We start from the raw sequence: 15,089 nt of genomic DNA, 5'->3' as shown, positions 1-15,089 counted from the left end.
CCTAATGTGAATTGAAATTTCAACTCTGTAGAATGTGGAAGCATAGATTGCATTGGCCTACCTGACGATGAGTTTTAGAGTCTGAAGTAGGAGTCCTGGTTTCATATGAAACCGGGAAAGTGTTTGAAACTGCTTAGTACCATTACCATCTGTTAAAATCCACCCTCATTACCAGCTCTTGAACAGAACAAATGGGTAAGTTATATTTATAAATCGATGATAAAAGCCCCAAAATGTGTAATGCTGAGTGTTACGGCTAGTTGAATGATGTGGTTTTTTGTACATTAACCAAGGAAAAACTAACCACAATTACATGTACCTTTCTATCATTATTTGACCTCAGTTATGTCATTGATGGTCCCGGGTCTCTGACGGTATTCAACGGCAATGAAGAACAAGTGGACATGCTGTATACAAGGATTAATACCTTCATTGCAGGTAAGAGTGGGTAGGGATTTGTGCAAAACAGGGCAGACCAATGTGTGGACTAGTAACGAAACTGGTACAGATAATGTTGCTGCAACTTTGAAGTATGCTTAAGCCTTGCGACATTGTTCTGGGGCTGCGCAATATACAGTACTTGCTTATGATTTCATAATAACTTGCTTAGCTGCACCACATTTTCAGTACAGTTTTTTGGATGAGGATGATAATGGCTTTTGCAACGGTTATTCTTTTTTAATATAACAATAGTCATTAGACAGTCATTGAGTTACCTGCACCTGTTTTGAAAAAGTGTTTGTCTTCCTTCATTGGAACCTGACGGAAAAGTTCACTGTTCTTTCACAGCCAAACAAGTTTTTCATTACCTTCTTGTACAAGCCTAGTTAAGTTCATCAGCAGTGGTGAGGCTTATCCATACATGTTGAACTAGTCCAGTCATGCATTTTCCCTTTGCTTGGTGCATAATTTGTTGCGTAATTTACTTACACAGTACGTAAGTTTTGTGAAATTGGTCTTAATTTGTTGTGCAACTTCCGTGATAAAATATTCTCTAAGTGGAGTTATGTCACTGTGTAAAGTTTCATGAAATATCGGCTGCAGGAAAATATACAATTTTGCAGCAAGACACTCATAAAATTAAAGCCATCTTTCACTTTCCCTTTAACAGGTTTTTGCTTTGCAGTGTTTGATTTTGTATTTCTGTTTAATTTTATTTAATTTAAATCTGTTTCTGCAATTTATTAGGGCTGTTTTGAAGTCCATCGCTAATTTTTGTAACTAAAAAAATTATGTGCCAACTTCAGTGCAAAATAGAGAAGTTGTAGAGTTTCTTTTCATGCAAGTATCTCAGCATTACAAGCTCACTTCTCCACTTCAGAATTTTGGATTATTAAGATTTTGCTATTCTTTATCCAGGTTGAAAAGCCATACGGTTGGGTTTTGTTGTGCAGGCCTCTATTTTGACAATACTCTGGATTCTAGTCCCACTGCCATTCTGGCATATCTGATAGTATGTTTGTTAACATCTTGTGTGTGAAATATGAATTTCTTTGCAGCTAACTGGGATGGTATCCATGACAATGAAACCGGTATCCATGGCTACACCTGGTCCATTGGTAGTGACGTCTGTGCCGATGATATCAGCAGGCATATTGACCCACATGCACACCTATTTGACGAGTCGCAGTGGACCCACCAGGGACTCGTTGTCAACATCAATCTTCCAGGTACTGAAACAATGCCATATTATTTCAAACATCTAAGAGATATACCAACCCATATGAACAGTATGGGTGGGCATTTTTTCTTTAGTTACTTTGAACTAACAATATTAATTGTTAACAGTCTTTGTAATTTTCCTTTTTTGAAGTACATAATTTGTGCAAAATACTTCTACTAAATTTGCAATTCATAGAAAATAAATGTAAGCTAAGGTTTTGTTTTGTTACTTTCTGTTCTTCCGTCAGTTGTACGAAGTGTGTCTTGTAGTAGATCCCAACAACGTAATGTCATATTTGCTACATACATGTGTAGCTTTTAAAGTGGCTTGCCATGTGTACAGTGCTAAAGTCAGGTCTTGAAAGTGTCTGCAGTGAATATAAATACACATATTTGTTCAACAGATGGTGCATACTATATCTCGGTGCGTGCTCTCAACAAGGTGGAGTTTGGTGGTCCTATGGCACTCACTGTGTGCCACAGCACCCCACTCACTATCGACAGAACTCCGCCCATCGTTTACAGCATTCACGACATCACTTATGACTCCACCACCGGTAAAATCGGAATGCGAGTCAATGCAACGTGAGTATTTGTATAATATGTCTTTTGTTCGTTTCCATTCTGCTGTTGAATTCTTATTTATTTTAACGAGTCCACAGCTTTTCCAAGGTCAATTCAGTAACACCAATTGAGGAGAAAGATACACCTTTGTAAATTTATGGATTCAGGTTCTGTTCTAAGCTTAGGTCATTTATTTTTATTTCTCTTTGAACTGAACAAACAGACCTGCATCGTGGTACCTGATATGTCATTTTGCAGCATTTCAGTTTTAGACTAATCCAAGGAGACAGCATGACTGCATTGGTAACACACTTATGTGTACCACATGCAACTTGAGGGACATATGCCTTTTGGTAAATCACAACCTGCTATTGGTCACAGAGCTACGTGTATTAAACCCACACATGAGCTGGGTACCACTGCAATATAATGGCTTTTGTTGACCCAAATCAAAGATCACATTTTATTTACATGTTTTTATGTGGAAAGATCAGTAGATCATGTCCCATCTGCCATAGAAAAGAGCACATGTAAACAAAGTGTGACATCATTATGTTATTCTGTGACATCGCACCCCTTCGGTGGGAGCAGGACCCGCGAGGGGGCTGTCTTCTTCAAGTGTGCAATGCAGACGGCACGACCGGATCGTCTCTGAGCGGCTAGAGACGTGTCCGTTGGGATGGAAGTATACCCGTTATCGCTGAGTTGAAAACCAGTGGTCCCAGACTCACAAGGCACAATACATGAATATCATACTATTACGATAAGTACTTACTGCATGTGTTAGAACCCACTTCTTTCAGCGGATGTTTTCCAGCAGTGCGTAAGCTTCCAAGCTATGCTCGTGCTTCTCAGCAGCGAACTGTCTCTCAGGCCCACTCTGCGAGTCTTTTATGCCTGCTTTGCGGACGTTATACAGGTGATTATAGCTCACAGTACTGCCAGTAGCCAATCAGCGTACCCCGGGCGGTCCCTCTACTGCAAGCTTCCGTCGAACACCTCGCGTGCCCTCTACGTTAACCCGCGAGTACTCAAATATTCCTCTGTTGTGTTACAATTCTCTGACACCTCACAAAAACAACATTGGACTATGTTGTGATTTCTGGAACAGCGTAACAGTGTTGAATAATCTGAACTGAACAAAGCACTTTGTTAAGTCAACATGTACGTTACATTAAACAGGATGATTCAGGCAGGCTTGCCCCCGAAGAACTTGGCACGCTTACCACACACTTCACTAACATTTGGGGCACGCTTACACCCGGAACGTTGGCACGCTTGCCACAAACAGTTTTGCACCCTTGGCCCCAAACAAGGTCAGCATGATTGCCACCCATTTCACGGACATTTGGGCATACTACTCTCCCTTAAAATGTTGCTCGCATGCCAAATAAGCAGTGGGGGCTGCTTGTCTCACACCCCTTATCGTAAGGAATGTATAGCTGTGCCTTTTTCTTGGTTCGTGAATATACATGTAACTATTATATAACAATCAATGTTTCCTCTGTATGTACGGTTGGCGTGCTAGCCCCTGGAACGTGGGGTTGACAGACCGTATTTATACAACAGAAAATTGATTAATCCAAAGTCTAGAATTCACAATACAAACATAACCTGATCTCCACTGTTTGGACATACAGTTGGAGTGTTAGCCCACTTTGAAAATAAAGGTGCTAGAAATTTATTTATACAGCTACAATTACGATATAATAAGTTGAAAGCACTTGCATGCATCCCTAACCGATCGGGCAACTATCTGTACTTGGAATTCTAAAAGAGCTGAATGTCTGAAATAAGGAGATTGAGCAGCCCATGGGTTAACATTTGTCACAATAGAATTTCCCTTGAAACTGAAAGCCCAAATGCTCATAATTTGCTGGGGCTACCATTAAAAGACAGAATGCAGACTCAATGTCCGAATTTGCTAACCACACACACTCATGGACAACACCAGATCACCATCACTATCAATGGATACATAACATACCTTGCGGTCCTCGGTATCAATGAAATCATTAATTGACACCCCATGTGGGTATGACAAGTGATGGATGAGACGAAAAGAATTTGGCTCATGGTTTGGAACCAGACCTATAGGTGAACATTCCAAGTTAGGAAAGGGGCATTCATTGAATGGACCAGTAATCCTCCCCATCAATAATTCTTTTTGCAATTTCTCTGCTACCACCTCCAGCCTGCCCGATGCCAATAGTAGCTCTGTTTGGGGCATTGTTCCCAACTCTACATGTGGTGACCCCATGCCCAAAACAAGTACAGTTGCTGCAAACTCACAAGGGTGCCACCGACAACCCATAGAACTGTTACACCCGTATGCAAAACAAATGGCCGAATTTACTTTCCCTTTTGCACCCTCGCCCAAAGGCGGTCACATGTCATTAGTAGTATAAGCCCATAGGCTGGGGGGCACTCACTTCTGAGTTCCGCTTGTTGGTGGTCTTTTTTTTGTTCTGAATATTTCAAATATACCGTAATATTTGGCATACAAGCCACGGCTTATATGTTGATTCTCAAGCTCAAGGGGACCATGATTCTGCATATTAAACCTTACAGTCCCAAATCCTCCAATTTCAATACAATTTTACATACACCTTAGGGGGTTAGGGTTAATGAGTCAATCTCCAGTCATATGTACCTTCAGGAAGTCCCGGCAAATATCCACATTTCAGGTGTTTCAAAGGGTTTGAAATCAATGTATTTTTGTTATGTTTATTCAGTATTGAAAACTACAGTGTACAAGTCTTACATGCAACCTTTGGTTCGCGACAGAAATGCAACTTGTATGTTGTATTACAAAGCTCATTTTGCTGACTTTCCTACAGTGTGACATGGGGGGAAAGGGTCAAAAATTGGCCTTGTGTCTGTTTCTTCAAATGGCTTTAGGGTTCAGTTTCTGCTGAACATAGATCACTGAGTTATGATCTTACAAAACAGTGCTGCCAAACATGTTTCTGTCATAAACCCACAAAAACCCACAATGTGAAACTAACTCTGGAGACCAAATCGAAGCGTTGGATTTAAATGACTGTACTTTGGAGCAGTCTGCACAACACACTGCAGGCCTGTTTTCACATCCCACCATGTGCAGCACTCTTTAATCAGAAATCTCTGTCATAAACAGCGATCCTGAGTCCCATTTGCTTGAGTATCATCTGGCAGCAGGCAAGACCCGTAGAGATAAATCACTGCGGGACTGGGAGGCTCACGTGTTGGCTGAAGAGCTTTTCATGGACTTCAAGATACCAAGTGGTGTACCGTGCTGGGTGAAAGTCAGAGCAGTCAACAATGGTAAGAATGCTGATGACTGACGATTTTAGAGACTTTTAATCAGATCTATTTCCAAGGGTGGATTTGCACCGAGGAAATTGCCCTGCCCGACTCATGTTATAACACTCAAAACCTAAAGTATACTCTGGTGGGACTCACGAACCCACAACTTCCTGCTTACTAGTGCAGATGTCTTAACAAGTCAACCACCAAGCTTGCCAGAGTTGGCTGGCTGGTTGGAGTCAGATGTAATGGGGCAAACACAGTGTTAATTATAGTTACTCACATCGGACAGAGCCCCCCAAAATCCTAAATTAACTAACATTTCCCTGGCACGAATCCATCCTTGGAAATAGTTGTTCGCGGTAGCCGCTGCTACATCTGACTTGTTTTTTCATGAGGCTCTGAGCAGGGTAATAATAGACTTCAGTAGTGAAGCTGTGGAAATGAATTTGGGGTTACAGAAATGTACTCATCCTTTATTCTGCTCTTTAGGAATGGTTGTGGTCGTTGCCTATATCAGAGGTGCCCACTTTTCCGGTTTTATCCGCATTTCTGTTTGTTTTTTTTAAGACTCCTGAAATTCCGTTTTGTCCTTTTTTCCCCTTCTGGCTCAAAAGAAAAGGTTAGAAAAACAAAACACAAACAGAATGCACTTATCTCACCTCTATGCGTCAGGAGTTCAATAACGGTCTTGTACTGCATGCACATGTGCACGGTAGCTCTGTCCATTTAGTTGCCTTTAAAACACGGCTGCTGAGGTTGCATGCGAAGCGGTATGCACTGCCTGTGCCAGCATGCCTTTATGATTGTCAAAACCATTTGTGCATACTGCACCGTGCACCGTATGCATGTGGTAGCGTGCTGAGCACATTTATCACACTGACACAGCCTTGAATTTAATATCAGTCATTCCCAATTACAGTGATTGTATGAACAAGAATATCATGCGTACTGTAACAAGCCTTGAACCAACTACATCATTGTCTCGCACTTGCACGTTTCGCCAGACGGTCAGGCTGTTGATGTCTGCAATGTAATCGGGCATGGTTTGGAGTAAATAAAATCTCATATGTTATGCTCCAGATTTCATCAAAATTTGGAAAAATTGAAAATTTTAGAAAGAACTGACAACTTAAAAGCCATCAAATCAAAACCTTAAGGTGAAAAGTACAGTAAGTGGAGTCAGACATGGCTGTAAGAGAAGAGAATCCCGGTTGATATGCACTCTGCTCTTTATGCTTGGTCTTGCTCTTCGGTGCTATTCGCCACAATTAAAACAGTTTTATTTTTTAGCAGAATACGTCCCATGATGAAGTGCACCCTTGCCATGCATAGGCCTATTTCCCACTAAAGGGCTGTCATTGCTATTTTAGATTACACCCTTTCCTGATCAGAGTGGATAAGCTCACTTTGAGTTTTCACATTCAACTTCAGATTTAATATGCATGCACAAAGTTATAGTGCATATATTTCACCAATATTTGAATGATATACATCCAAGTCCGAAAGCAAATTAGCACCGTAATTTTTTGCAAATTGAGATTTAAAGTTGACGTATTATTTGCACTGGTGTATAAGCCACACTGTGGTACTGATGCTGTCCAACATGCAATATCTTCAAGTACATGTATAAGTAGCGCGTGAATGAGAATTGGTATTATACCTAAACTAGTACCTTAAAATGACCAATTTTGACAGAGTGGATGAGTGTCCTGGCTGGGTGGACCATGCAGTAGTTCTTCATTTTTTTTTTTAGACTTGATGTATATCATTCAAATATTGGTAAAATATATGCACCAATTCACCGGTGAAATAATAAACATCATGGATATAACACAAGGATAAAACAAACAAAAACAAACAGATGTACCCCACTAATTGTGATGGTGCTTACGGTGCATTTACAAGTCTGTTTGGTTGCTCTGGAGTGGTTTCCTATATTTCCAACACGTGAGTAGAGCCAATGTAAAAGGTAACCAACGAGAACATGACTGTCTTGTCCCCGACAAAGCACTGCACCTTTTGCACATGCAGCTGGCTGACCGGCTGGCCAGCAGCCCGGGCGAGGCTGCGCTGAGGCATGGCATGGTGTCTAGTGACCAATTTCATTCTTCAAATGTTGCTGTAACAGGCATGTGGAGTGTAAAGCAGCTGGGGCTTTTTTCAGTGTGAGAATCAGTGTACATGTATAAGCTGGGGCCTATATTCTGAGAATTACGGTAATGGTATTCAAGAGCCAGAAAGTAAAAATGCTCATATTTCCACCAATCAAGGGTATTTTTGGATATAAGCACTATTGCCAGATTTACCAGCTTTTCCACATATTTTTCGTGAGTCAGGTAAAAAGAAAATCGGCAGCTGTGAATATATGACCACACATCTCTCTGCTTTATTTCAGTCGACCTACGGGCTGTAGGCCATGCTGACGAGCCCATTCTTGCAGATTATTCCCCACCAATTGCTGGAGATTTGTTTGATGGGCCGTATGCTGGACAAGATCTCACATTTACCAAAGACAGAAATGAGGTAAACGGATTCATGCTTCATCAGTGAAGTAGTGGTCTTAAACCCAGATTATGACAACTCTGAGCATTGCATATGCAGTCAAATTTGGCTTCATTAGGCTGGTTCTCCATGACACTACAACAAGAAACAGCAGTTAGTAGTCATCAACTATTGGAGCAGTCTGTGATTCCATTGGTTTTTCTGTTAATTCATTAGATTTGTGCCAACTGGCATAATTGGCATGACCCCGAGTCTGGGATCTCCTCATATCTGTGGGCAGTTGGAACCCAGCCTGGCCTAAGTAACGTGGTAAACTACATCAAATTGTCTCATCGAGAGCACACTGCCTGCTCTGACTATGTGACCCTGCAGCACAGAGAGACGTATTACTCCACACTCATAGCCTTCCATGGTGGATATGATAAGGTCAATGTGACAGCTTCATCCAATGGAGGTAGTTGTTAATGTTACTATTGTAGGCATCATCACCAATGTTGTCACAGATATGATTATTATGGTCATTGATCAGAATCATTACCGTCATTCTCTTCAAAATGACCATCATTACCGCACTCATCTCTATTCTAAAGAGATAGCATCTTGAAAGACAGACTGATCAAGCTTTGATATCCACAGCTACTTCTTCAGATACACAGAAGGGTGTGCCTCTCATCATTGAGGGTTTAGAGGTGCTACTTCTTCAGTATATTAATACTCTAGCAGACAAACATGACTGTACACATCTTTATGCACTCATTACTATATTGTTAATGTTATTGCCATCAACGAACATTCCGCCTCGCCACTAATCATCCCTGTTATTGTTGTCGCTCTCTTGAACCCAATCATGCAATCATTGTGTTTTTTATCAGTGCTCTGATCCTTTCTCACTTCAATACCATCATCACAAGGAGAAGTGGCAGAATTTCTCTGAACGTGCACCTCTTACACCCCCCCATTGTAACAATCACATTCACTGTAGACATCTGGATCATGTCTGTCTTCTATCTCTTCAGTGACTGTGGATCTCACTCCACCAATGCAAGGAAATGTCTGGGACAGCTCGCTTGCAGGAACTACTGATGACCTAGACTTCTCCTCAAGGCCGGCCACTGTGGAAGCTCAGTGGCATGGATTCTCTGATCCAGAGTCTGGTATCAAAGACTACCAAATCACAATCTATCGCAGGTACATTTGAGATTCTTTTGATTGGAAATTCAAATAATTTCACAGTAATAGTTGTATTTTTGGTTTGCATATTTTTGCTTATTGTGATTTTGAAAGTGCAAATCATAGTGGAACTACTTCACACGAAAATATCAATTGGTAAATTTTTGACAGACTGTTTTTGCCAAATAGCTCATCCTCAATAAGAGATGATAGATCTGTTTAAACTGATGTATCTTGTGTGATTTATTTCGATATGTTCAACAGCGCATTTAGCGCCAATTACTAGATGAAGTGACATTAAGAAGACAATAAAGAAGTGTTCAGTTTTAGAAGTGGGAAGGAAACGTGATTCACATGCTGACCAACGTGGGATTTAAACCCAGTTCACAGAAGTGGAAGGCAAGGAAAGAGCCACTACACCAACATGACTCCTGATAAATATGTTCAGTGATTTCACAATATTTAGCTCCAATGGCTCAACTGACTTTGAGGTCATCCATGAGGCAGAATCAGTAAGCATTGCTACATCCTCCATTGAGTGGCATCACTTCCAGCTCCATCACAAGGACCAGGTTTATGTCAACCTACGCACTGTCAACCAGGCTCTGAATCACATTGACACCCGTACCGATGGCTTCTTGGTGGATCTGACCCCTCCATTGCTGCACACCCTGGGCGACGGGTTGGTGGTTGGAGAAGATGCTGACTTCCAGGTGAGTACCTGCTAAGAATCATGCTGATACCCCTACCGATGGCTTTTTGGTAGACCTGACCCCTCCAGTGCTCCAAGCCCTGGGAGATGGGCTGGTGGTTGGAGAAGATGCTGACTTACTCCAGATGAGTATTGATACCCCTACTAACAGCTTCTTGGTAGACCTGACTCCTCCAGTGCCATGAACGTTGGGAGATGAGCTGGTTGGGGGTCAGTGTTAGTATTTTAGTTCAATCATCATGCACATGTACATTAGGCTCTGTATAATTATCAAATTCTCTTGCTGATTTGTCTCTCTGTTGACACGACTCTTTCAATTGCTGCAAGCCCCGAGAGATTGGTTGGTGATTAGATACTTACTATCCCAGCAAGCATGTGGCATAATTACTGGAAAGTTGTGGTTTGCATGTAAGTTGGTGACGGTTTTTGGATGTTGTGACAATATACCTTACAATCCTGTCCTGGAAAGGTTGAAGCTGGTGATGTTAGCTTATAATGCTTTAAAAATGTGACCTTGTCATTTGTTTAAACCTTACGAAGATATCACATAGCATCCTCATGACCTTTACAAATCTCCATTGCTGTGACATTCAAAGCCATGGCAACATGTACACAGAGTTTACAACCTCACAGCGATGGTGCTTTTGTTATTTGCTGGTGTGGCTTTTATTCTAGCCTGAGTACATTATAGTGTAATGTAAGCCTTGGATGCTTTTCTCCCCTCCTGCAGTCCCATTCAGATAGTCTTGCTGTTCACTGGAACTACTTTGATGACGAGTCTGGCATTGAATCCTTCCAGTTGGCCATCTACGAGATTCGACATGGGAACAAACGCAAGATCTTCCCTATGGGTACGTTGTGGCTCCTACACCCCGCTCCAACAGTTTAGTCAAAATCATTGCCATACCATTCCTCTCTGGTGTTTACTGACACCAAAACTGCTTAGATTTAGGATTGTGTACTGATGTGCGTGTTGCTTCCTTTTCTGATGCTTAGATCCAAACCCCAGGAGCTTTGAGTTGATCTCTGATATCACAGCTCGGTCCCATGTCCAAAGTGGTCTGACACTGCGTCCTGGAGCTCTCTACGTGACACAAGTCAAAGCCAAGAATCAAGCCAAGCTGGTTGCTTCTCATGAAACCAGTGGCATCATGGTGGATCCCAGCCCTCCTGTGGTGAGTATCAATCTTGGACACAGCCAGCAGAGACACAGATTCAGGAGCTGACAAAAATGAGGAATTACCAGTCAGCACCTGCAAGCCAATTCATGAAACTTCTCACCAATGGCTAAACTTCACTTAAGCAACATTTTGTTGTGGAAGTTGCGCAACATATTACAACACATTTCACAAAAGTTGCCACTGCGACTTGTGCAACAAATTGTGGGATAACTTGTGTAATCATTTAAGGTAACCTAAGTTGTGCCAAACAAATCAGAAATGAATGGCTAGACCAGCTATTCACTATTATTTAAGGCCCAGCACTGCTCAACTTATCCTTGAAAATAATTTTACATGAGTAATGTAAACTGTAGTTTTATTTAAGGTAATCAAAAGTTTGTTTGGCTGGGGGAAAATTTTGAGATTTTCTGCCCAGATCTGACAAAGGAAAGATGAATACAACAGTTGTTGCAGAAGTGATTGTCCTTGTCCAAAAAAATTTAATGTATTAATTAATACCTTGTACAGCAAAATGACAAAATTGAATATAGGTGTATATATTGTGCAACTATAACACAAACTTATGTTGTAAGGCTTATGCATGGTGCAAAGTTTTCCTACGTTTTTTAAAATTGGCTTTAGAACATTCCATGGCTTGAACGTTATGAAATAATCCTTAACATTACACTCATAAGTATTCATTAGTTGTATACCGTTATCACGATGACCCTGAATTTTAATGGCTTTCCCCTGTTGAAGAAATATCCAAAATTTAATCAGTGGTGCCAATTGGGTTACTGTAATAGATGAGATACATCTACGGTGGCAACCTTGACGGGGAGGCTGAAGAAATCTTCAGTGGCTACTTGTACCAGAACAGTCGCTCCACAATCCAGGCATCCTGGCTGGCTGCAGATGGTCAGAGTGGTATCAAGAACTACTGGGTAACAGTTGGAACAGCACCATGTGAGTAGAACATTAAAGACAGTCAGTCGGAGCAGTGCTGTCTGAGTAACACATTAAAAAGGGGGAGTTTGAACAGTGCCGTGTGAGTAGAGCATGAAATAAATTGCCTCTCAGAGAGCTGTATATTTCAGCATCACAATGTCTACTTTTAAACAAAATGAACCACAGATTTCCCCAAATGTATCAGTTTAAATGTGGAATGCATGTTGTCCTTCTTATGCAGTCCTTGATTGCTATTTTTCAGTTTTGGCACAATACTGACATTACTTACATTGTCAGTGTGCATGTGATTCCTGGCTGCAGGGCTTATATACAAATGGCTTCAAGGGCAAGAACGTTGAAGTCCACTAAAAATTGAACATAGGGCTTGGCTGGTTTATCTAATGGATAAGTCGGTCTAGTACAGTACATATATTTTATATGTTGCAGGTTTGAGTTATGTCTTCAGTTTCATTTGTTCAAACCATGATCCAAACGTACCTTGCAGGTTTCTATTGTTTATTCTATAGCCAAAGTTTTTTTCTAAATATCAAGATTTGATAAGCTTAAAGATCTATTCTCAAATGTCAGATCTGTCTTTTGTATGTGTTTTTAAAGATGTTGTTCAACAATGGAGGATATTTGAGTCTACTGAAAACACACTAAGACTAAATAAACATCATTTTTGCAATCTGACCAATTTGAAAAAAGGACTTTTAGAACCGTATTTCCCAGGCCGGATTATTGACAAACCCATTATCTGTCTAAAAATCATTGAGGGCAGCATGTGAATCAGCCGAAATTGTGAGGTGACATGTGGGAGTAGTTCCAGCAGGGTATTTTAAATCGCTTGGCTCGATCCATGCAGTAACCAAACACTATGTTAGACAATAAAACACACTATCGGAGTTCTGCTGTCTCATCACGTCCTCCCTGGACAAAACCATTGCTGGAAACCGCATTGTTGATGGCATCTGCTTCCCAAAGTTTGGACTAAACTTGATTTGGCAAAACCGCTTCAGTGCTGCTGATGCCATTGACAAGATTCTTGTCATCATAGGAGTGAGAAGAAACTGACAGATTGTCAGCGTCACAGTCAGAAGACACACTGACATTGAGACTGATAGGCTTGGAGCCCTTCTTTATTGTGTATACAGTAAACAGTTGTAGCTATTCGGACTCCCACATACTGCGTCACACTTTCACGGAGTAGGCAAAATCAAACCAACGACCGTTTTTTTCTGTCCACCAGACCACAAAACCGCAAACTTTATCCTCACTTTGAGTTTTAAATACACGGTTTTAAAAAAATAGACCTTGCAGTTGTCTCTGTGATGTATACGAATATACTCTACATTATATTATAAGACATATTGCTGAAAAATGTCCTCCATTGTTCAACAACATCTTTAACATTCTTCTCTCTAGATTTGGAAGACATCCAGACCTTCACCTCCTTTGGCTCCAAGAGCAGCGGTGTCCTGACCAACCTGAATCTGCAGCTCACTGACCCATCCACCTGCAGTGATGAGGCATTCACCGAGGGTTGCCGGCCAGTCTACTATATGTGCGTCAAGAGTGAGAATGGAGCGGGGGCTTTCAGTGATGTCATCTGCTCCTCACCAATCAGGGTGGTGGACAAGGATCAGGCAGGTGGGTTGTCATCATTTCAGGGCATACATGCTTTGGGCAATCCATAGTTCCTATAAATCAGAATGGGGCTACAGATAAAACATTCAAACATGTATGTGTATTTACACACATTTATTCATATGCATTGGCTGGTTGAAGTGAAACAGTTGAAGTGAAATCAACTCCTTTAGAGACAAGTCTGTAGACACCAAATAGGTTTGAAAAGCTGTTGTACAAATGCCGCCAGGCCTCACACAAGAAAAGCAGGCCTCAATATTCTTAGATACATGCAAGTGCTGTCCTGTAGATGAGAATCTACCTTTTGTGCAATTAATGGTGCGGGACTCTGAAAATACAGTGTTCTTGAAGGTAGCACAAGGTGAACTGTAAAGTTTTCAAACGGTGAATTTGTTGAGGTATCCGCGTCGAACAGAACCAAAAAATGGTGCAATTGTCTTAGCAATGAAAATGAAGGCACCTTTAAATTTAGTGGGAACCACACTTTGCTGGTTCACAAACAACTCTTAAGTGAACATGTTAGGAGTCATCTCAAATCTCGTCCGGGAAAAGTTCAGGATAAACGGCAGAAGAGTGTTGCGGTGGAATGTTGAAGGCTTCTGCAAACTTCCTTGTAATCTTCCCGAAATGAAGTTAACAGTATTTGTATACACATTCTTCCCCTACCCTCCCCGCACTTTGCGGTTTGGGCCAGGCAAGCCACACAAGGATACCTGTAGTTTTGATGACAGAGGAGCCACAGGCAAAGGACTGCACTCCTTACATGGAGCTTTTTGAAACTTCTCTATCAGTATCATTTGAAATAAATATACATCGACCCTTTCATAGCATACAAAGCTTCTATAGGTTTTCTCCTGGAAAACTGTAGTCTTACTTCTGGCAAATACAACTTTATTTGTATATTCAATCTCGCAATGTTACTGTACAAAAAGACATTAACAAGAAGAGATGCTGTACAGGCCCTATATCTCAAACAATCCTGCTGTAATATCTTTTTTTATCGGCCAAAGAAATCATGGCATAATATACGGGAAGTTAAGCATACTGTTGCTTTGTATGTTATTATCTTTTGATACAAAATACTGAAAATCTGTTATCACAATTATGATCAGACATTCTGGCTAGGAAACCTCTCAAAAACATCTAAGTGAATACTTCCAGTTTTGAATTCAGAACTGAATGGATACGGAAGTGTAACAAGGTGCAGAGGTAACACAACTTGTACATTTAACGAGTGAACAAAGCAAAATATACTTGTGTACAAGCAAAAGGACTGACAAAGTCTGTAATTTTTTCCAGAGCAACCATCTGATTAAGTTTAAGTTCAACACTGAACACATGACCTCAGAGGAAGTTGTAGTGTGTTGAGTGATCCAAGGTCAGTCTCTAGAAACTGCAAACAATTTAAATACTGACCACCTATTACGAGCCCA

General features: G+C 41.0%; 1 protein-coding gene across 3 annotated transcripts in view; it reads left to right on the top strand.

Annotated features, from left to right (window-relative positions):
* LOC110984422 (uncharacterized) overlaps nt 1-15,089 on the top strand; it is a 163,940-nt gene that overhangs the window by 114,466 nt on the left and 34,385 nt on the right. For all 3 annotated transcript variants that reach the window (XM_087145948.1, XM_087145947.1, XM_087145949.1), the window contains 12 exons: nt 344-438; nt 1,500-1,670; nt 2,067-2,247; nt 5,366-5,532; nt 7,913-8,040; nt 8,236-8,473; nt 9,036-9,207; nt 9,656-9,902; nt 10,632-10,752; nt 10,898-11,076; nt 11,868-12,027; nt 13,435-13,659. In XM_087145948.1, coding sequence (XP_087002074.1) covers nt 344-438; nt 1,500-1,670; nt 2,067-2,247; nt 5,366-5,532; nt 7,913-8,040; nt 8,236-8,473; nt 9,036-9,207; nt 9,656-9,902; nt 10,632-10,752; nt 10,898-11,076; nt 11,868-12,027; nt 13,435-13,659 — 2,084 coding nt within the window. The remainder of the gene's footprint in view (nt 1-343; nt 439-1,499; nt 1,671-2,066; nt 2,248-5,365; nt 5,533-7,912; nt 8,041-8,235; nt 8,474-9,035; nt 9,208-9,655; nt 9,903-10,631; nt 10,753-10,897; nt 11,077-11,867; nt 12,028-13,434; nt 13,660-15,089) is intronic.

The sequence above is a fragment of the Acanthaster planci genome, linkage group LG14 (assembly GCF_054643075.1).
Source record: "Acanthaster planci isolate LZ-2023a linkage group LG14, COTS_SCS, whole genome shotgun sequence".
NCBI classification, from domain to species: domain Eukaryota; kingdom Metazoa; phylum Echinodermata; class Asteroidea; order Valvatida; family Acanthasteridae; genus Acanthaster; species Acanthaster planci.
The sequence above is the reverse complement of the archived record's forward strand: the minus strand, read 5'-3'. Positions and strand labels throughout refer to the sequence as shown.